This window comes from Haliotis rubra, unplaced genomic scaffold (assembly GCF_003918875.1).
Source record: "Haliotis rubra isolate DU_JTF1 unplaced genomic scaffold, ASM391887v1 Scf50, whole genome shotgun sequence".
Classification (NCBI taxonomy): domain Eukaryota; kingdom Metazoa; phylum Mollusca; class Gastropoda; order Lepetellida; family Haliotidae; genus Haliotis; species Haliotis rubra.
Window position 1 is genome coordinate 1,402,216 of NW_025767191.1, and position 23,578 is coordinate 1,425,793.

At 43.8% G+C, this 23,578-nt stretch overlaps 1 protein-coding gene across 1 annotated transcript in view; it reads left to right on the plus strand.

Moving 5' to 3' along the window:
* The window catches only part of LOC124291856 (polypeptide N-acetylgalactosaminyltransferase 13-like), a 45,068-nt gene extending 23,078 nt beyond the window's left edge, over positions 1-21,990 (plus strand). Inside the window, exons 4-10 of the mRNA XM_046728925.1 lie at positions 1,762-1,962; positions 3,518-3,635; positions 10,725-10,910; positions 14,360-14,494; positions 15,727-15,825; positions 19,710-19,844; positions 21,663-21,990. Of these exons, the coding sequence (XP_046584881.1) occupies positions 1,762-1,962; positions 3,518-3,635; positions 10,725-10,910; positions 14,360-14,494; positions 15,727-15,825; positions 19,710-19,844; positions 21,663-21,815 (1,027 nt within the window). The 3' untranslated portion in view covers positions 21,816-21,990. The remainder of the gene's footprint in view (positions 1-1,761; positions 1,963-3,517; positions 3,636-10,724; positions 10,911-14,359; positions 14,495-15,726; positions 15,826-19,709; positions 19,845-21,662) is intronic.
* The last annotated feature ends 1,588 nt before the right edge of the window (positions 21,991-23,578 follow it).

The window sequence follows — 23,578 nt, forward strand, 5'->3', positions numbered from 1 at the left end:
TAGCACTGTACCTGTGTCACTGTACCTTTGTCTGACTAGCACTGTACCTGTGTCACTAGCCAATACCTGTTCCACCTTTGTCAGTCTAGCACTGTACCTGTGTCACTAGCCAATACATGTCTGACTAGCACTGTACCTATGTCGCTAGCCAATACCTCTTCCACCTTTGTCAGTCTAGCACTGTACCTGTGTCACTCTAGTCTGACTAGCACTGTACCTGTGCCCAATAGCTCTTCCACCTTTGTCAGTCATGTACCTGTGTCACTCCAATACATTTGTTTGTCACTAGCACTGTACCTGTGCCACTAGCCAATACATGTTCCACCTTTGTCTGACTAGCACTGTACCTGTGCCACTAGCCAATATCATGTTCCACCTTTGTCTGTACTAGCACTAGTAATATCCTGTTCCACCTGTGCCACCTGTGCCACTAGCCAATACATGTTCCACATTTGTCTGACTAGCACTGTACCTGTGCCACTAGCCAATACCTGTTCCACCTTTGTCTGACTAGCACTGTACTTATGTCACTAGAGAATACCTGTTCCACCTTTGTCAGTCTAGCACTGTACCTGTGCCACTAGCCAATACCTGTTCCACCTTTGTCTGACTAGCACTGTACCTATGTCACTAGAGAATACCTGTTCCACCTTTGTCTGACTAGCACTATACCTGTGCCACTAGCCAATACCTGTTCCACCTTTGTCTGACTAGCACTGTACCTGTGCCACTAGCCAATACATGTTCCACCTTTGTCTGACTAGCACTGTACCTATGTCACTAGAGAATGCCTGTTCCACCTTTGCCTGAATAGTCATATAACCTTATTTCTTATTTGTATCTGCCAAACCATTTAATGCCATGTCTGTTTGACAAACCAAAACCTATTCGAACTTCGTCTGACTAACCATGTATCCGTTTCCCTTTTGTTTGACCAAGTACGTGCCTGTTTACATTTTGTTTGACCTTCCAAGTAGTCGTTGCACTTTTGTCTGACTGATGCAAGTCCTGTGTCCTCTGTGTCTGACTAGCTGATACATGTTTAATGTCTATTTCTGACTGTATGCCTACCTGTTCCACCTTTATCAATAACGGCCACACCCCTGTTCCACTTTTATCAATAACGGCCACACCCCTGTTCCACCTTTATCAATAACGGCCACACCCCTGTTCCACTTTGATCAATAACGGCCACACCCCTGTTCCACTTTTATCAATAACGGCCACACCCCTGTTCCACCTTTATCAATAACGGCCACACCCCTGTTCCACCTTTATCAATAACGGCCACATCCCTGTTCCACCTTTATCAATAACGGCCACACCCCTGTTCCACCTTTATCAATAACGGCCACATCCCTGTTCCACTTTTATCAATAACGGCCACACCCCTGTTCCACCTTTATCAATAACGGCCACACCCCTGTTCCAATTTTATCACTAACGGCCACACCCCTGTTCCACCTTTATCACTAACGGCCACACCCCTGTTCCACTTTTATCAATGACGGCCACACCCCTGTTCCACTTTTATCACTAACGGCCACACCCCTGTTCCACCTTTATCAATCACGGCCACACAATCCTGTTCCACTTTTATCACTAACGGCCACACCCCTGTTCCACCTTTATCAAAAACGGACACAGACCTGTTCCACCTTTATCAATAACGGACACAGACCTGTTCCACCTTTATCAAAAACGGTCACACACCTGTTCCACCTGTGTGTTTCATTAGCCACGTACATGTTCCACATTTAGGCTGGAGCCGTTGCTGATGGTGATTCGAAAGAACGCAAGTACTGTGGCGATGTCCGTTCTTGACTACATCGATTCGACCACGCTTAAATACGACATCCGACCAGACTACGTCATCAAATATGGATTTAACTGGATGCTTACATTCTTCGAATACCATTTCCGAAAAGAAGAAATTGGACCACAGTTCCATTCTCCAAGGAAGTAGGTTTGTTATGCACACCTTTAACAGAAAATGCTGCAATATTAAATAAAGAAAGAAATTGTCGACAACTGTAGTCCTTAACTATTATTTAGAGAAACACTGTAAGTAAAAACATCATATGAAATCTCTGTCATAAAGTTGTTCATTGAGCAACTCCAACTATATCACAAGCAGGTATCACTATCAAAACAATGATGATACCATGTGTCTAAAAAGCTCAAATAAGGGACCGTGCATAATTTATGGCTTTTTTTGGGGAGATAATGATTTAAAGGGGTGTCACCCATTTTGTTCTAGGGAGCTAGGGGAGTCAGCAATTTTGTACATACAAATTTGTTTAAAATTATGCTTAGAAATTATGGGAAGGGAGAGGGTCATTGATTTTGTACATGGCATGCAGGGGGTTACTTATTTTGTACATAAATTTAGGGGAAGGGGGGCATTCACATTGTACATGCTTCTCCATAAAAATCATCATCACCCCCCTAGCCATACATTATGAACGGTCCCTAAGGATAAGATTTATGGATAAACAACTTCTTTGATACAATCAATAGGGAATGTTCAGTGAAGCTTCTAACGCCGTTAGCAAGCGTCACTTGATTGATGTTATAACCTTAATCGACACATCACTGCTAATGGTAATACAGAGGTTGTTCGTCCATGTTTCCCATCCTGATCTAACTCCTTAAATCCCCTAAATGCCAGTGCCTGTGATCAGAAACAGAGGCAGCGATGTTGTACCCGTCGTCCACTTGTTACGACGTCCCTTGTTGGTAAAAGATTGAACCTTATATGCTGAGACACCAGAACCAGGAGAAGATGGACTATTACTCGATATAAAGTGATGCTCTTGCCATTCAGCCCTGTGGAGAGTTTTTAAAAAAATTATTATTATTTTTATTTGTTCCCAGTAAAATTATTCAGCTTCAATTAAAGATTAAATGAAAAAGTACAAATTTAGAGTAAAGGAAACTGTTTGTCTGAAGATTTATCACAATTATTAAACTTTCTGGATATGAATTTTTCAATTATGTAAATGTCTTTCAGAATGTTTAAGAAATTATAACTTTTGGAATTACTTTCTTCAAAGTGCAAGTATAAACATATCTTTTAGCAGAAAAGTTTTGCGATTTAGCAATGGCTTATTACCTCAAATGCTAAACCAGACCAAAGTTTTTGTTATTTTAAATTTCTGTATGCTTTGGATTATCCAATTTTCAAGTTCCTTCCAGAAGTTTTGGTTACATTACATCCCCAGTATACATGACATAAAGTTTCACTATCAACATTACAAAAGCTACATACTACATTGCAAACAAGTTTCATTTTCAAAAGCTCTTTTTTAATAAATCTGTGCTAAAATTTAAATTAAAAATCTAAAAGATTTACATCTCTCCAATTCGTAAATATAGATAAGACTAAAGCAATCTGGATTGGCTCAAATGCAGGTAGCAGAGATATAATTTGTCAAGATTTGAATATAGAATGGCAAGAAATGAATTTGAAGTTTTGGGTATTAAATTCACACCCAGCATTTTTCTGTTGACACAGGGGCGCTACAATGGTTGGGGCAGCGTTTGCAGTGGACAAGCAGTACTTTGCAGACATCGGAGCCTATGACGAGGACATGAAGATCTGGGGTGGGGAGAACATCGAGCTATCGTGGAGAGTACGAGTATTAAATTGTACGGTGGTCTTAAAGATTGTCAACAGGGCATATAGTCGTGTCAGCAGACTCATTGAGGGGTGAGGAGGGACATACAGACTGTCAACAGACCACTGTAACATTTTGGCCAAAAACAAGCACAAGAACTAGAACTCTCTTATCGACGCGTTGGAGTCGTTTTATTCATTTCAATGCCACAGATTTTCTGCAGTCCGAGGTGTTCCATTCTTCCAAATAGATGGTATCATTTTGCCTGCGGCCTTTCTTCTTACCATGGCTGTGTCCGCGTCTTTGGAATACGTGAAACACACTTAATGCACCGTCGCTAGCAGTTTGTTGACTTGAAATATTGAAAACGTATTGCATTGTGTTTTTATCATACATCCACACCTCACTGCTGTACAACACAGTCGAATACTATGGTTCTAATGACAGCAATGGCCAGAACTCCATCTCTGGTACAATTTAGGCTAAAATACAATATAGCTGAAAGTGTGTTGTTCAGTGTTGCTGAAAGTGTGTTATTCAGTGTTGCTGAAAGTGTCTGCTTCAGTGTTGCTGAAAAGGTGTTATTAAGTATTGCTGAAAGTGTCTGATTCAGTATTGCTGAAAGTGTGTTATTCAGTATTGCTGAAAGTGTGTTATTCAGTGTTACTGTAAGTGTGTTATTCAGTATTGCTAAAAGTGTGTTATTCAGTATTGCTGAAAGTGTGTTATTAAGTATTGCTGAAAGTGTGTTATTCAGTGTTACTATAAGTGTGTTATTCAGTGTTACTGTAAGTGTGTTATTCAGTGTTGCTGAAAGTGTGTTATTCAGTATTGCTGAAAGTGTCTGATTCAGTGTTGCTGAAAGTGTGTTATACAGTACAGCTGAAAGTGTGTTATTCAGTATTGCTGAAAGTGTCTGATTCTGTGTTGCTAAAAGGGTGTTATACAGTATTGCTGAAAGTGTCTGATTCAGTGTTGCTGAAAGGGTCTTATACAGTATTGCTGAAAGTGTCTGATTCAGTGTTGCTGAAAGGGAGTTATACAGTACTGCTGAAAGTGTGTTATACAGTATTGCTGAAAGTGTCTGATTCAGTGTTGCTGAAAGGGTGTTATACAGTTTTGCAGAAAGTGTCTGATTCAGTGTTGCTGAAAGGGTGTTATACAGTACTGCTGAAAGGGTGTTATACAGTATTGCTGAAAGTGTCTGATTCAGTGTTGCTGAAAGGGTGTTATACAGTATTGCTGAAAGGGTGTTATACAGTATTGCTGAAAGTGTCTGATTCAGTGTTGCTGAAAGTGTGTTATACAGTATTGCTGAAAGTGTCTGATTCAGTGTTGCTGAAAGGGTGTTATACAGTACTGCTGAAAGGGTGTTATACAGTATTGCTGAAAGTGTCTGATTCAGTGTTGCTGAAAGGGTGTTATACAGTATTGCTGAAAGTGTCTGATTCAGTGTTGCTGAAAGGGTGTTATACAGTATTGCTGAAAGGGTGTTATACAGTATTGCTGAAAGTGTCTGATTCAGTGTTGCTGAAAGTGTGTTATACAGTATTGCTGAAAGTGTCTGATTCAGTGTTGCTGAAAGGGTGTTATACAGTATTGCTGAAAGTGTCTGATTCAGTGTTGCTGAAAGGGTGTTATACAGTACTGCTGAAAGGGTGTTATACAGTATTGCTGAAAGTGTCTGATTCAGTGTTGCTGAAAGGGTGTTATACAGTATTGCTGAAAGTGTCTGATTCAGTGTTGCTGAAAGGGTGTTATACAGTATTGCTGAAAGTGTCTGATTCAGTGTTGCTGAAAGGGTGTTATACAGTACTGCTGAAAGTGTCTGATTCAGTGTTGCTGAAAGGGTGTTATACAGTTTTGCTGTAAGTGTCTGATTCAGTGTTGCTGAAAGGGTGTTATACAGTATTGCTGAAAGTGTCTGATTCAGTGTTGCTGAAAGGGTGTTATACAGTACTGCTGAAAGGGTGTTATACAGTATAGCTGAAAGTGTCTGATTCAGTGTTGCTGAAAGGGTGTTATACAGTATTGCTGAAAGTGTCTGATTCAGTGTTGCTGAAAGGGTGTTATACAGTATTGCTGAAAGTGTCTGATTCAGTGTTGCTGAAAGGGTGTTATACAGTACTGCTGAAAGGGTGTTATACAGTACTGCTGAAAGTGTCTGATTCAGTGTTGCTGAAAGGGTGTTATACAGTATTGCTGAAAGTGTCTGATTCAGTGTTGCTGAAAGGGTGTTATACAGTACTGCTGAAAGTGTCTGATTCAGTGTTGCTGAAAGGGTGTTATACAGTACTGCTGAAAGGGTGTTATACAGTACTGCTGAAAGTGTCTGATTCAGTGTTGCTGAAAGCGGTGTTATACAGTATTGCTGAAAGTGTCTGATCCAGTGTTGCTGAAAGGGTGTTATACAGTACTGCTGAAAGGGTGTTATACAGTACTGCTGAAAGTGTCTGATTCAGTGTTGCTGAAAGGGTGTTATACAGTACTGCTGAAAGGGTGTTATACAGTATTGCTGAAAGTGTCTGATTCAGTGTTGCTGAAAGTGTGTTATACAGTATTGCTGAAAGTGTCTGATTCAGTGTTGCTGAAAGGGTGTTATACACTATTGCTGAAAGGGTGTTATACAGTTTTGCTGAAAGTGTCTGATTCAGTGTTGCTGAAAGTGTGTTATACAGTATTGCTGAAAGTGTCTGATTCAGTGTTGCTGAAAGGGTGTTATACAGTACTGCTGAAAGGGTGTTATACAGTATTGCTGAAAGTGTCTGATTCAGTGTTGCTGAAAAGGGTGTTATACAGTATTGCTGAAAGTGTCTGATTCAGTGTTGCTGAAAGGGTGTTATACAGTATTGCTGAAAGTGTCTGATTCAGTGTTGCTGAAAGGGTGTTATACAGTATTGCTGAAAGTGTCTGATTCAGTGTTGCTGAAAGGGTGTTATACAGTACTGCTGAAAGGGTGTTATACAGTACTGCTGAAAGTGTCTGATTCAGTGTTGCTGAAAGGGTGTTATACAGTATTGCTGAAAGTGTCTGATTCAGTGTTGCTGAAAGGGTGTTATACAGTACTGCTGAAAGTGTCTGATTCAGTGTTGCTGAAAGGGTGTTATACAGTACTGCTGAAAGGGTGTTATACAGTACTGCTGAAAGTGTCTGATCCAGTGTTGCTGAAAGGGTGTTATACAGTATTGCTGAAAGTGTCTGATTCAGTGTTGCTGAAAGGGTGTTATACAGTACTGCTGAAAGGGTGTTATACAGTACTGCTGAAAGTGTTTGATTCAGTGTTGCTGAAAGGGTGTTATACAGTACTGCTGAAAGGGTGTTATACAGTATTGCTGAAAGTGTCTGATTCAGTGTTGCTGAAAGTGTGTTATACAGTATTGCTGAAAGTGTCTGATTCAGTGTTGCTGAAAGGGTGTTATACAGTATTGCTGAAAGGGTGTTATACAGTTTTGCTGAAAGTGTCTGATTCAGTGTTGCTGAAAGTGTGTTACACAGTATTGCTGAAAGTGTCTGATTCAGTGTTGCTGAAAGGGTGTTATACAGTATTGCTGAAAGTGTCTGATTCAGTGTTGCTGAAAGGGTGTTATACAGTATTGCTGAAAGTGTCTGATTCAGTGTTGCTGAAAGGGTGTTATACAGTATTGCTGAAAGTGTCTGATTCAGTGTTGCTGAAAGGGTGTTATACAGTACTGCTGAAAGGGTGTTATACAGTATTGCTGAAAGTGTCTGATTCAGTGTTGCTGAAAGGGTGTTATACAGTATTGCTGAAAGTGTCTGATTCAGTGTTGCTGAAAGGGTGTTATACAGTATTGCTGAAAGTGTCTCATTCAGTGTTGCTGAAAGTGTGTTATACAGTACTGCTGAAAGTGTGTTATTCAGTATTGCTGAAAGTGTCTGATTCAGTGTTGCTAAAAGGGTGTTATACAGTATTGCTGAAAGTGTCTGATTCAGTGTTGCTGAAAGGGTGTTATACAGTATTGCTGAAAGTGTCTGATTCAGTGTTGCTGAAAGGGAGTTATACAGTACTGCTGAAAGTGTGTGTTATACAGTATTGCTGAAAGTGTCTGATTCAGTGTTGCTGAAAGGGTGTTATACAGTTTTGCAGAAAGTGTCTGATTCAGTGTTGCTGAAAGGGTGTTATACAGTACTGCTGAAAGGGTGTTATACAGTATTGCTGAAAGTGTCTGATTCAGTGTTGCTGAAAGGGTGTTATACAGTATTGCTGAAAGTGTCTGATTCAGTGTTGCTGAAAGGGTGTTATACAGTATTGCTGAAAGGGTGTTATACAGTATTGCTGAAAGTGTCTGATTCAGTATTGCTGAAAGGGTGTTATACAGTTTTGCTGAAAGTGTCTGATTCAGTGTTGCTGAAAGGGTGTTATACAGTATTGCTGAAAGGGTGTTATACAGTATTGCTGAAAGTGTCTGATTCAGTGTTGCTGAAAGTGTGTTATACAGTATTGCTGAAAGTGTCTGATTCAGTGTTGCTGAAAGGGTGTTATACAGTACTGCTGAAAGGGTGTTATACAGTATTGCTGAAAGTGTCTGATTCAGTGTTGCTGAAAGGGTGTTATACAGTATTGCTGAAAGTGTCTGATTCAGTGTTGCTGAAAGGGTGTTATACGAGTACTGCTGAAAGGGTGTTATACAGTATTGCTGAAAGTGTCTGATTCAGTGTTGCTGAAAGTGTGTTATACAGTATTGCTGAAAGTGTCTGATTCAGTGTTGCTGAAAGGGTGTTATACAGTATTGCTGAAAGTGTCTGATTCAGTGTTGCTGAAAGGGTGTTATACAGTACTGCTGAAAGGGTGTTATACAGTATTGCTGAAAGTGTCTGATTCAGTGTTGCTGAAAGGGTGTTATACAGTATTGCTGAAAGTGTCTGATTCAGTGTTGCTGAAAGGGCGTTATACAGTATTGCTGAAAGTGTCTGATTCAGTGTTGCTGAAAGGGTGTTATACAGTATTGCTGAAAGTGTCTGATTCAGTGTTGCTGAAAGGGTGTTATACAGTTTTGCTGTAAGTGTCTGATTCAGTGTTGCTGAAAGGGTGTTATACAGTATTGCTGAAAGTGTCTGATTCAGTGTTGCTGAAAGGGTGTTATACAGTACTGCTGAAAGGGTGTTATACAGTATAGCTGAAAGTGTCTGATTCAGTGTTGCTGAAAGTGTGTTATACAGTATTGCTGAAAGTGTCTCATTCAGTGTTGCTGAAAGGGTGTTATACAGTATTGCTGAAAGTGTCTGATTCAGTGTTGCTGAAAGGGTGTTATACAGTACTGCTGAAAGGGTGTTATACAGTACTGCTGAAAGTGTCTGATTCAGTGTTGCTGAAAGGGTGTTATACAGTATTGCTGAAAGTGTCTGATTCAGTGTTGCTGAAAGGGTGTTATACAGTACTGCTGAAAGGGTGTTATACAGTACTGCTGAAAGTGTCTGATTCAGTGTTGCTGAAAGGGTGTTATACAGTACTGCTGAAAGGGTGTTATACAGTACTGCTGAAAGTGTCTGATTCAGTGTTGCTGAAAGGGTGTTATACAGTATTGCTGAAAGTGTCTGATTCAGTGTGGTTGAAAGGGTGTTATACAGTACTGCTGAAAGGGTGTTATACAGTACTGCTGAAAGTGTCTGATTCAGTGTTGCTGAAAGGGTGTTATACAGTACTGCTGAAAGGGTGTTATACAGTATTGCTGAAAGTGTCTGATTCAGTGTTGCTGAAAGTGTGTTATACAGTATTGCTGAAAGTGTCTGATTCAGTGTTGCTGAAAGGGTGTTATACAGTATTGCTGAAAGGGTGTTATACAGTTTTGCTGAAAGTGTCTGATTCAGTGTTGCTGAAAGTGTGTTATACAGTATTGCTGAAAGTGTCTGATTCAGTGTTGCTGAAAGGGTGTTATACAGTACTGCTGAAAGGGTGTTATACAGTATTGCTGAAAGTGTCTGATTCAGTGTTGCTGAAAGTGTGTTATACAGTATTGCTGAAAGTGTCTGATTCAGTGTTGCTGAAAGGGTGTTATACAGTATTGCTGAAAGTGTCTGATTCAGTGTTGCTGAAAGTGTGTTATACAGTATTGCTGAAAGTGTCTGATTCAGTGTTGCTGAAAGGGTGTTATACAGTATTGCTGAAAGTGTCTGATTCAGTGTTGCTGAAAGGGTGTTATACAGTACTGCTGAAAGGGTGATATACAGTATTGCTGAAAGTGTCTGATTCAGTGTTGCTGAAAGTGTGTTATACAGTATTGCTGAAAGTGTCTGATTCAGTGTTGCTGAAAGGGTGTTATACAGTACTGCTGAAAGGGTGTTATACAGTATTGCTGAAAGTGTCTGATTCAGTGTTGCTGAAAGTGTGTTATACAGTATTGCTGAAAGTGTCTGATTCAGTGTTGCTGAAAGGGTGTTATACAGTATTGCTGAAAGTGTCTGATTCAGTGTTGCTGAAAGGGTGTTATACAGTATTGCTGAAAGTGTCTGATTCAGTGTTGCTGAAAGGGTGTTATACAGTACTGCTGAAAGGGTGTTATACAGTACTGCTGAAAGTGTATGATTCAGTGTTGCTGAAAGGGTGTTATACAGTATTGCTGAAAGTGTCTGATTCAGTGTTGCTGAAAGGGTGTTATACAGTACTGCTGAAAGGGTGTTATACAGTATTGCTAAAAAGTGTCTGATTCAGTGTTGCTGAAAGGGTGTTATACAGTATTGCTGAAAGTGTCTGATTCAGTGTTGCTGAAAGGGTGTTATACAGTATTGCTGAAAGGGTGTTATACAGTATTGCTGAAAGTGTCTGATTCAGTGTTGCTGAAAGGGTGTTATACAGTATTGCTGAAAGGGTGTTATACAGTACTGCTGAAAGTGTCTGATTCAGTGTTGCTGAAAGGGTGTTATACAGTACTCCGTCAGTTTCAAGCAGACATTGATTCCTCGGTAGGATCTACTTTTTACATCATATTTGTGAGTTTATCAAACCGTGCTGTTGAACACACAGGGTCGATAAAACGGTTCTTTGGGTAGGGGTGGGGTGCTTAAATAGTTCCCAGGTGTATCTTAAAGGATGAACATTATAACAATAAGTAGAATGTATTTGAACCCCAGGTAAACCCCATCTTACAGGTGTGGCTGTGTGGGGGACAGCTGGTCCATGTTCCTTGTTCTCACATGGGGCACATCGCCCGGACACAGCCGTACTCCTTTCCTGAGGGGAGGCAGCAGGTAGAAATGTTCAACTACAAGCGGGCCGTCGACGTTTGGTTGGGATCCCTCAAGAGATATGTGTACCAGAGCTATCCAGACATGGAGGTAGGTCAGCCTTCAGTTATTTCGGGCAATGTAGATGGAATATGTTCAAAACATACTTCTCCGCACCGTATACAATTGACCTTTGCACATCAAAATTTGATCTTTTTAAATGTAGCCACGTTTTGTTATTTGCTTTAATCTGCAGCAGCCAAGGTCATGTACCTTGTACCATGTACAGTACGTGATCCCATTAGTCGCCTCTTACAGGGAGTTTACCAACCACAAAAGATTGATTGTATGAACTAACGTATTGAAAAGATGCAAGCCTAAAAAACATTGAAAATGACAGTCATACATAACGTATGCGTGTTTATGAAAGTCATGCATAACGTATGCGTGTTTATGAAAGTCATACATAACATATGTGTATTTATGAAAGTCATGCATAACATATGTGTGTTGATGACAGTCATACACCGGGCAATATATTGGTATGACACCTGCCCTAATGTGTTTGCTCAGTTCGTGTCGACTGTCTGGACAATGTGTGGTCACTGTCGAACACGACGATACATGACATCCCAGAGGTGTTCTATGGGGGACACGCCTGGGGGAGAGTGCAAGCCACGGCAACACGTTGACTTTGTTGTCTGCAAGGGTGCTCGGGTTCAGTCGTAGCACATCAGTGACGTCCCACCCAGGGTGCTCGGGTTCAGTCGTAGCACATCAGTGACGTCCAACCGAGGTTGCTCGGGTTCAGTCGTAGCATATCAGTGACGTCCCACCCAGGGTGCTCGGGTTCAGTCGTAGCACATCAGTGACGTCCCACCCAGGGTGCTCGGGTTCAGTCGTAGCACATCAGTGACGTCCAACCCAGGGAGCCCGGGTTTACTCGTAGCACATCAGTGACGTCAAACCCAGGGTGCTCGGGTTCAGTCGTAGCACATCAGTGACGTCCCACCCAGGGAGCCCGGGTTCAGTCGTAGCACATCAGTGACGTCCAACCCAGGGTGCTCGGGTTCAGTCGTAGCACATCAATGACGTCCCACCCAGGGTGCTCGGGTTCAGTCGTAGCACATCAGTGACATCCCACCCAGGGTGCTCGGGTTCAGTCGTAGCACATCAGTGACGTCAAACCCAGGGTGCTCGGGTTCAGTCGTAGTACATCAGTGACGTCAAACCCAGGGTGCTAGGGTTCAGTCGTAGCACATCAGTGACGTCACTCTCATCAGAGTGATCACTTCTATGGGGGACACGCCTGGGAGAGCGTGTAAGCCACGGCAACACGTTGACGTTGTTGTCTGCAAGGTTTTTGGTCATTTTGGGCTGTATGGGGTCTGACGTTGACATTCTGATAAAAGAAACCACTTTGTAAGAAGACTGCCCTCCATGTAACGCTGAGCTGTCTGATGACCAGTGGTGTCCTCTCCTGTCCACAAATTCATCCCCACAGCATTACAACCCCTCAACCGTACGGTGACGTCACTTTCAGGAATTGAAGAGGAAAGAGGCATAGTTACCCTCGGTCTGCCTGATCGTGTTCTGCCTGTATCACACCCAGGGTGCTCAGGTTCAGTCGTAGCACATCGGTGACATCCCACCCAGGGTGCTCGGGTTCAGTCGTACTACATCAGTGACGTCCCACCCAGGGTGCTCGGGTTCAGTCGCAGCACATCAGTGACGTCCCACCCAGGGTGCTCGGGTTCAGTCGTAGCACATCGGTGACGTCCAACCCAGGGTGCTCGGGTTCAGTCGTAGCACATAAGTGACGTCCCACCCAGGGTGCTCAGGTTCAGTCGTAGCACATCGGTGACGTCCCACCCAGGGTGCTCGGGTTCAGTCGTAGCACATCAGTGACGTCCCACCCAGGGTGCTCGGGTTCAGTCGTAGCACATCGGTGACGTCCCACCCAGGGTGCTCGGGTTCAGTCGCGGCACATCGGTGACGTCCCACCCAGGGAGCCCGGGTTTAGTCGTAGCACATCAGTGACGTCCCACCCAGGGTGCTCGGGTTCAGTCGTAGCACATCAGTGACGTCCCACCCAGGGTGCTCGGGTTCAGTCGTAGCACATCAGTGACGTCCCACCCAGGGTGCTCGGGTTCAGTCGCAGCGCATCAGTGACGTCCCACCCAGGGTGCTCAGGTTCAGTCGTAGCACATCAGTGACGTCCCACCCAGGGTGCTCGGGTTCAGTCGTAGCACATCAGTGACGTCCAACCCAGGGTGCTCGGGTTCAGTCGTAGTACATCAGTGACGTCCCACCCAGGGTGCTCGGGTTCAGTCGCAGCACATCAGTGACGTCCCACCCAGGGTGCTCGGGTTCGGTCGTAGCACATCAGTGACGTCAAACCCAGGGTGCTCGGGTTCAGTCGTAGCACGTCAGTGACGTCCAACCCAGGGAGCCCGGGTTCAGTCGTAGCACATAAGTGACGTCCCACCCAGGGTGCTCGGGTTCAGTCGTAGCACATCAGTGACATCCCACCCAGGGTGCTCGGGTTCAGTCGTAGTACATCAGTGACGTCAAACCCAGGGTGCTAGGGTTCAGTCGTAGCACATCAGTGACGTCACTCTCATCAGAGTGATCACTTCTATGGGGGACACGCCTGGGGGAGCGTGTAAGCCACGGCAACACGTTGACGTTGTTGTCTGCAAGGTCATTTTGGGCTGTATGGGGTCTGACGTTGACATTCTGATAAAAGAAACCTCTTTGTAAGAAGACTGCCCTCCATGTAACGCTGAGCTGTCTGATGACCAGTGGTGTCCTCTCCTGTCCACAAATTCATCCCCACAGCATTACAACCCCTCAACCGTACGGTGACGTCACTTTCAGGAATTGAAGAGGAAAGAGGCATAGTTACCCTCGGTCTGCCTGATCGTGTTCTGCCTGTATCACACCCAGGGTGCTCAGGTTCAGTCGTAGCACATCGGTGACATCCCACCCAGGGTGCTCGGGTTCAGTCGTACTACATCAGTGACGTCCCACCCAGGGAGCCCGGGTTCAGTCGCAGCACATCAGTGACGTCCCACCCAGGGTGCTCGGGTTCAGTCGTAGCACGTCAGTGACATCCCACCCAGGGTGCTCGGGTTCAGTCGTAGCACATCAGTGACGTCCCACCCAGGGTGCTCGGGTTCAGTCGTAGCACATCAGTGACGTCCAACCCAGGGTGCTCGGGTTCAGTCGTAGCACATCAGTGACATCCCACCCAGGGTGCTCGGGTTCAGTCGTAGCACATCAGTGACGTCAAACCCAGGGTGCGCGGGTTCAGTCGTAGCACATCAGTGACGTCACTTTCATCAGAGTGAGCACTTATGACGTCACACACACACACACACTTGCACATATGTCCGAGCGTCACGTGTTTTTCACGTGTTGTATCTCTTTCAGCAGAGAGAATATCTGTGTTTAGACAATATGTTTTGAATTGACATGGTGTATTGTTTAATTTCTTCTTGCAAATTGTGAAAAGGGCAACTGTCTTTGCCGTCAGTTCAGCATTGGTTATTTTGCAGGGCCTTGACGTTGGTGACATTTCAAATCGACTACATCTGAAAGAACAACTGAAATGTAAAGACTTCTCCTGGTACATAGACAATGTCTGGCCGGAGCTGTTGATGTATGACGTCGGCGTTGTTGCCTGGGGGTCGGTATGTACCATGTTACCATGTGGTTGTTGTTTGGAAGTAAGGATTTCTCCTGGTACATAGACAATGTCTGGCCGGAGCTGTTGATGTATGACGTCGGCGTTGTTGCCTGGGGGTCGGTATGTACCATGTTACCATGTGGTTGTTGCTTGGAAGTCAGTATGTACCATGTTACCATGGAGTTGCTGCTTGGAAGTCAGTATGTACCATGTTACCATGTGGTTGTTGCTTGGAAGTCAGTATGTACCATGTTACCATGTAGTTGTTGCTTGGAAGTCAGTATGTACCATGTTACCATGTGGTTGTTGCTTGGAAGTCAGTATGTACCATGTTACCATGCAGTTGTTGCTTGGAAGTCAGTATGTACCATGTTACCATGTGGTTGTTGCTTGGAAGTCAATATGTACCATGTTACCATGTAGTTGTTGCTTGGAAGTCAGTATGTACCATGTTACCATGCAGTTGTTGCTTGGAAGTCAGTATGTACCATGTTACCATGTAGTTGTTGCTTGGAAGTCAGTATGTACCATGTTACCATGTGGTTGTTGCTTGGAAGTCGGTATGTACCATGTTACCATGTGGTTGTTGCTTGGAGTCAGTATGTACCATGTTACCATGGAGTTGTTGTTTGGAAGTCAGTATGTACCATGTTACCATGTAGTTGTTGCCTAGGATCAGTATGTACCATGTTACCATATGGTTGTTGCTTGGAAGTCAGTATGTACCATGTTACCATGTAGTTGTTGCTTGGAAGTCAGTATGTACCATGTTACCATGTAGTTGTTGCTTGGAAGTCAGTATGTACCATGTTACCATATGGTTGTTGCTTGGAAGTCAGTATGTACCATGTTACCATGTAGTTGTTGCTTGGAAGTCAGTATGTACCATGTTACCATGTAGTTGTTGTTTGGAAGTCAGTATGTACCATGTTACCATGTGGTTGTTGCTTGGAAGTTAGTATGTACCATGTTATCACGTGGATGTTGCCCGGGGTCTGTATGTACCATGTTACTCTTCTGGTTGTTTCCAGAGTCCTGTATTTACAATGTTACCTTCAGGCTATTGTCGCTGGTCGATTGCTGCGGGCAATCGGTGATGTTGTTGTGTAACCTGTAATGTAAAGGCAACGAAACTCTGATCGAGACCTCTCATTTCAAAATAACGAACGTGTCAAGTATTGAAAGACAGCTGCAGGTTCCAACCTTGACACACGGGTGATCTGCTTTCCTTTTCAGGCCCGAAATCAGCACACTAACACGTGCTTAGATAACGTTGGTTCCCTATATCCTGGGGAGCTGTACCTGTATGGATGCCACTACCTCCTCTTTACACAGGTAATGTAGGATGAAACACCACGGATAGGCCACAGGTCATGCAAGGTGTATAAATGTGCGTGATGAAATACGTAGAGATTACTACATCTGTGTTTGTCAGATACCATTGATGTTACTCGAGCTTCCGCTTTCGCTCGTTGGATACGTTTAGAAACTACGATATGAAAGATAAATGGTATCAGGCAGACACGAGTGCAGTAAACAATAGATTCATGTTGTTATCGGTCTTAAGGTTGTTTTATTTCATAATTACCTGTTTGCGATACAGGTAAATAACATGTTGATATGTAGGTGTTTGCCACGAGCAACAGGTCTGCGTTCAATTGAAGTACGAGTACCGTATCAACGAATTTCAGTCAGGACAATCTCGAAGTCATTGCCTTTCTTGAAAGGGACAATAATAACCGCTAACTTCCTGGCAAGGGCGACACCACGACAAACCACAGCATTAAACATCAGAAGGGGTTCTTAGTGGTAGCATGTCATACTTGCATTTGAAGTTTCTTTCCAGCCTATCATCAAAATGTCATGACAGGCCTTCTGCAGAATCAGGCCCAGCTACATCGCATTAACACGCCATATTTCACGGAATCAGTGTCTTTGCCACAAACATCAAAACATGGCCCTGTTCTTAAAATCAATGAAGACTGCAGGGTGTGATGTGCCACTGAACCATGACGAATATATTTTCGGTACCTGACCGCCACTACACCTACAGAATCATCAACAGCAATAAGAGCAGAAACAGTTGTCTGTGAGAAGTGGCAGAAAAGTGAATTTCCAGACGGGAAGAAGCGAACCAAAGACGTTCAGGAATAAGTTCAGGCGAATATGTTCTGTAAACTCTGTGAACCATGTTGGCAGCGTCAAGGATCAATATAAGGCAATAATTGGATTAGACGGCAAATCTTCCAGGGGGTCACGTGGTTGTCCAAATGGGCTTCGCTGAAAACCTCAGTGTTACTCTTCACCCAGTTGTTGCATACCACAAATAAGGAACTCACAAAGGACTGAACCACAATCTGACTGTTTAAATCATTACGTTGGAACTGTATGCGCAATCATAAGGACCCTAATTCCAGAATTGCAGAAAGACAACGGCAATGCTCCACGGGACAGAGAGCCCCTGTTCACAGTATGGAAACAAGTCGGCATTCTTCAGCGTGCTGGAAATACTTTGAGGAAGGTCACGAAAACGGGACGCTTGTTGGGGTTGGGGGCACAGCAAAAAGAATGGCTAAATTGTCTGTCAAGCAAGGCAAAACTAGCATCCGGGATCCTAATGACTTCTTGCATGTGAACAAAAGTTTCACTTGCGTGCATATGTAGCAGGGCGTGGCGTCATCCAACAGATGACATCCTTACCTTGTCAGCTTGCTGACGGGGCTAACCTATTTGGTCATGTGGACAAGGCGTCCGACTTCGGAATAGAAGGTTCGTGGTTCGAATCCCAGCACGGGACTCGGAAATTTTATGGCCGCTACACATAGTACATGTTTGTGACCTATGGAATTAAATGAACAAGAACGTAGTTCCGATTAAAGGAACCCGACAGGGACTATATGCGATAGTCCCTGTCCCTGCTGGGGTCGTCAGAACACGTACCACGCCATGCTACTGTAATAATGTGAGTCTTTCTCATCACTACCACAGTGACTGGACAGTAGCTGATGTGAAGAAAGCGACACCTGTTGCAAACAACGAAGCCGTCATTTCAATATTAGAGGTACCACCAAGTCATGACATCACAGAAATTGAATAGAGCGGTGTGAACGATGAGAACAACCAACATGGACAGGGGGCGCTTGAAGGCACTGCCACTGCTGATGATGGGAAAACAGCGCATTGTTCAGATGACTGAAGTATGGTGGCTGATTAGGGGTCTCGTGGTATCGCTTTCTCGTCTCGTGTTATCGCTTTCTCGTCTCGTGTTATCGCTTTCTCGTCTTGTGATATCGCTTTCTCGCTTTCTCGCCTCCGAATTTTACTGAAGGGGAATGGACAGCTATTATCTCCTCAGTAGACTGGCATCTTGGGCGGGTCACACACGTTGATAGTAATGATGGAGATTGGCACATGACATTCATTTCGGCCTGTAAGCATTTAAAGCTGCGTTTGGTTGATATTTCAATTGGCTAGGGACTGTTCCACGACAGACATGTGAGTCAAACCATACAAATACTAGTTTTGATTGTTTACAGCTGGATTAACATTTACCTGACTTTAGCCAAGTTTTATGATCAAGTTGGTCTGCGTGTGTAACAAGCAACATGGTTTCAATGCTCATTGTGTATGTTTAATAACGTGCATTCCCATATCAAAATGTTTAACTTGAAGCATTATTCAACGGTTTGTAGACGGTAACCAGACATTAATCGTAAGAATAGTGTAATTTACATTGTTCTAAATTCTTATCCGTTTGCAGGAAAACATGATTGCTCAGTACAAAAATGGTCTTTCATAAAAAAGGATAAAATTACATTGTGATGCTCATGGAACCTTACAAAATATTTATCCAAAACGATTTTGCATCTCTATGCATTATGCATTATCATATATGCAAAATGTTTTGACTTGCAAATAATAATTTTTATGTAATATATATTTCCGTCGCAGATGTTGAATGTCGGTCCTTGCATGCAGTAACTGAGAAATTCCACACCTGTAGGATGTTGCATGTTATACATGTAAACAACTGTTTGTGAACATAGTCTGTCATCAATCACGAAGACATTCGTTGAGGACCTGATCAATGATATTGCTGCTGTTTTAGTACTTCTGTTGTATTGTCAGTAAAGTTCATTATATCGCCACTCAGATGTTGATTCTTCTTGTACCCTTCTTTTGTGTAAAGAACTGCGTCTAACAATATACCATAAACTTGTATCTTCAAGAGCCTTGACTTGATCAAATTTATTGTTATAATGTTAACAAAATCAACCGATTGGAGAGAAAGTTACGTGTAATGTTGTTTCCTCAAAGAAACACCTCTTGGGGATTAACGACTGAACTGTGTGAATGATATCGCACTTTAATGTGTAAGATATTACAACGCTTGCGCAGGCTGGCGTTGCACGATAGGTGCCACAATATTTACGATGGTGCTTAGATCATGGAGTAGCCAGTCACGTACATGGAAGTCGATCTCACACTCATGTCTGATACCAGTTTTGAAGGGTGTGTTATGCCAAACCTATTGCTGTGAAATTGGGTTTTACGTCGTGCTTGAGAATATTTCGCTCATATGACGACGTGCATGCGTGTGTATGTGTATGTGCGGTTGCTTGTACTAGCCCAGACTTAAGCTGGTTTTACAGTGCTAGCCCACTGAGATACCATGCCGCAGAGAAGCATGAATACCCCACTCAGACACATTATGCTGACTCCGAGCCGACCAGTCCTTGATGTACCCATTAATGCCGAGCGCCAGACAGGGCCAACAAGTACCATATTTTAACGTCTTTTTGTATGACGCAGTCGGGGATCGAACCCGCGACCTTCCGCTCTCCGGGCGGACGCTCTAACCCCTACACCACGGAGACGGTCGACTGTTCGACAAAAGAAAGTATACAAACATGTTTGTCTAAAATGAAGCAAGTACACAATGTTTTGTTAGATGATGATGTATTTGATACGGGTATCACAGGCAGTATTACGTGTATCACAGCAATGGGTATTTCTCAACATAAAGTGCGTATGGCGTCACAGGCAACAATGGGGTGGCAGTTGCATAGTACAACTGGTTGAGAATGGTGGGGAGATTGGTGTGTGATACTACTTGTCAGAAAAAACAACACGAATAATCCTTCGCAAAGACATGATGGTGACCATAATGTTTCCTATCAGCGCGTGTCCTTCTTTCATTACCTACGTTCTTTTTCCAGGGGTTTTCAGTGACCACGAAGGGCCACCTGCGCACCTCTCTGACGTCTGTAGTCTTTGACGGAGAAAAAGCTGGACAGAAACCTACCCTGCAGTCTTACGGTGTAGGCACCCCGAGCACCTGGACACACAGGCCGGTAATACGAGCATTATATGGTCAGGGTGACCCTAGTTACAGTTCAGTCTTACGGTATAGGCACCCTTGTAACGCGTGTATATTCCCACGTTTCTACCCTAACACGTATATCACCATGTTCTGTCGTAACCCGTACATCATCCACTTCTTTCTGCCGTAACCCGTACATCGCCCCCTTTTTCTGCCGTAACCCGTAAATCACCCCATGTTCGTGATGTAACGCGTACATCACCATGTTTCTGCCGTAACGCGTGCATCACCATGTTCCTATCGTACCGAGTATATCCCCATGTTCCTGACGTAACGCGTACATCCCCATGTATCTGTCGTAACGCGTGCATCACCATGTTCCTGTCGTAACGCGCACATCCTCATGTTCCTGTCGTAACGCGTACATCCCCATATTCCTGATGCAACGTGTACATCCCTATGTTCCTGATGCAACGCGTACATCCCCATGTTCCTGACGTAATGAGTACATGCCCATGTTTCTGCCGTAACGCGTACATCCCCATGTTCCTGCCGTAACGAGTACATCCCCATGTTTCTGCCGTAACGCGTACATGCCCATATTCCTGCCGTAACGCGTGCATCACCATGTTTCTGCCGTAACGCGTACATCCCCATGTCCCTGACGTAACGCGTACATCCCCATGTTCCTGCCGTAACGCGTGCATCACCATGTTCCTGACGTGATGAGTACATGCCCATGTTTCTGTCGTAACGCGTACATCCCCATGTTTCTGCCGTAATGCGTACATCCCTATGTTATTGCCGTAACGCGTACATCATCCCATGTTCCTGTTGTAACGCGTACATCATCCCATGTTCCTGTCGTAACGCGTACATGCCCATGTTCCTGCCGTAACGCGTGCATCACCATGTTCCTGTCTTATCGAGTACATCACCATGTTTCTGCCGTAACGCGTGCATCACCATGTTCCTGACGTAACGAGTACATGCCCATATTCCTGCCGTAACGCGTGCATCACCATGTTTCTGACGTTATGAGTACATGCCCATGTTCCTGCTGTAACGCGTACATGCCCATGTTTCTGCCGTAACGCGTACATCATCCCATGTTCCTGTCGTAACGCGTACACCATCCCATGTTCCTGTCGTAACGCGTACATCATCCCATGTTCCTGTCGTTCGTGCATCTCCATGTTCCTGCCACAATGCGTACATCTCCATGTTCCTGATGCAACGTGTACATCCCTATGTTCCTGATGCAACGCGTACATCCCCATGTTCCTGACGTAACGCGTACATCCCCATGTTCCTAACGTAACGAGTACATGCCCATGTTCCTGCTGTAATGCGTACATCCCCATGTTCCTGCCGTAACGCGTGCATCACCATGTTCCTATCGTAACGCGTACATCACCATGTTTCTGCCGTAACGCGTGCATCACCATGTTCCTGACGTAACGAGTACATGCCCATATTCCTGCCGTAACGCGTGCATCACCATGTTTCTGACGTTATGAGTACATGCCCATGTTCCTGCTGTAACGCGTACATGCCCATGTTTCTGCCGTAACGCGTACATCATCCCATGTTCCTGTCGTAACGCGTACACCATCCCATGTTCCTGTCGTAACGCGTACATCATCCCATGTTCCTGTCGTTCGTGCATCTCCATGTTCCTGCCACAATGCGTACATCTCCATGTTCCTGATGCAACGTGTACATCCCTATGTTCCTGATGCAACGCGTACATCCCCATGTTCCTGACGTAACGCGTACATCCCCACGTTCCTAACGTAACGCATACATCCCTATGTTCATGCCGTAACGAGTGCATCCCTTGTTGCAGAACTCGTGGCTGGTTCATGACCGGACGAAGCTCTGCCTGGATGCTGGTGAGCAGGGACCCGTGATGTCGCAGTGTGAGCGAGGCCGTGCGTCTCAGATGTGGACATTCAATCATTATGTGGAGCCAGGGTCCCAGACAAAGGACCACGTGTAGTTTGAGTGGTGATGGTGGTGAGAGAGATATAGCTAACCTCACATTTGTCACTTTCTCCATGGCGAGCTGTTGACTGTCCAAACTCCAATTTAAAGTCATGGACCAACAGTTTGGCGATACATGTTGTTTTGAATGTCCGGATTAACTGTATAAAGTGCAATAAAGATTTACAAACTGAAAATGATTTAAGCCTTTTTCGCATACAAAAAGAGACCACAAAGAAGACACAAATGGACAATGCAATAAGAACCATGAACATCGTGCAACAAACTCACTGATTGTACTTATGCCTCACAGGACTTTCTGATTGTGTATTGAACAGCGGGTAGGTACTGTCCAAGTCACACTGATGAAGCTGCCTGTGGAATATGGCAGCATTATACATCAGTACGCAACATTACCGTAATACGTACAAACTCACCTAAGCAATCACATGCACTAGTCTGTTGTGTTTGGGTGTTTGAATAAAAAATGGTGTTGGTGTGTTTCATCACCCATGTTTTTCGCTGTTTTGACAATGTTTCATTTCACTCAAACTCAACGAATATTGAATGAGTTGCTTCGCTGCAAGTTCTAACATTTCGTTGAAAGTGCCCATTAAGCACACAAAAAGTTGCATTTACCTTAGAGTATAAATGACCTCACCACGTTTACGTCTATATATGACTACCAAACTTTTGGGTGTTCCCATACTTGTTGTTGGTAGTATAAATTAGCTACAGTATGTGGCTATACACAGCTGCAGGAATCCACAAAAATAAACATTGCATATGAACTCCATGTACAATTATTAATGTACTACATGTTATAGTTGGGATAGCACTTTCTCAGAAAATCATAATCCCAAATATAACATATTATATTTTTCTAAATTTTCATTTGAATTAATCAATTACATTTGTCAGAGACACACACAAAGTACCTGATCCAGACTACCGGTTGTCCGAGTTCGGTTTCTGTGGAAGCTGCGATGGTTGAGTGGGTTAGATCGCTAACTTTGTGTGCTGGCTACCAGGTGTTTGACTTTTAAAGAGTGGGATTAAACCCCTCAATAGGACTGGAATGTGTACTGTTTCTGACACAGGATGTCCCTAAACAGCGTCCTTGGAGAGAGAGTGTGTTCAATGAGATCACAGGTAGGAGACTGGGAATGATTCAGTCAGCCAAGTCATGCAGTCGAACTACCCAATCCATTGTACTACAAACCAGGTTAGCTTAGACTCGGGTGACCCGTGAAGATCCGGGGTAGAATAGGTCTTCAGCAACCCATGCTTGCCACAAAAGGCGACTATGCTTGTCATAAGAGGCGACTAACGGGATTGGGTGGTCAGGCTCGCTGACTTGGTTGACACATGTCATTGGTTCCCAATTGCGCAGATCGATGCTCATGTTGTTGATCACTGGATTGTCTGGTCCAGACTCAATTATTTACAGACCGCCGCCATATAGCTGAAAAATTGCTGAGTGGGGCGTAAAACTAAACTCACTCAGACTCAGGTAAGGATAATGGAGTTTTGTCCCTAGTATTACAGTACAGCTTTCTTCTCAGAAATATGAAAAAAGGAATCAACCTGAAGACAAGTGAAATCATTAAATTTTGGCTGTCGTGCAGGTATACTGTCATTTCATTGATTCCAGGGGAAGGGGTGATGATAAGTATGATTTAAAGGGAGACCATGAAAATAAGAAAGAGGACGGGCATTATTTCTATTTCAATTTGTTTAAAAATGCTTGTGAGAACAACATTGTCACTAAGGTGACAT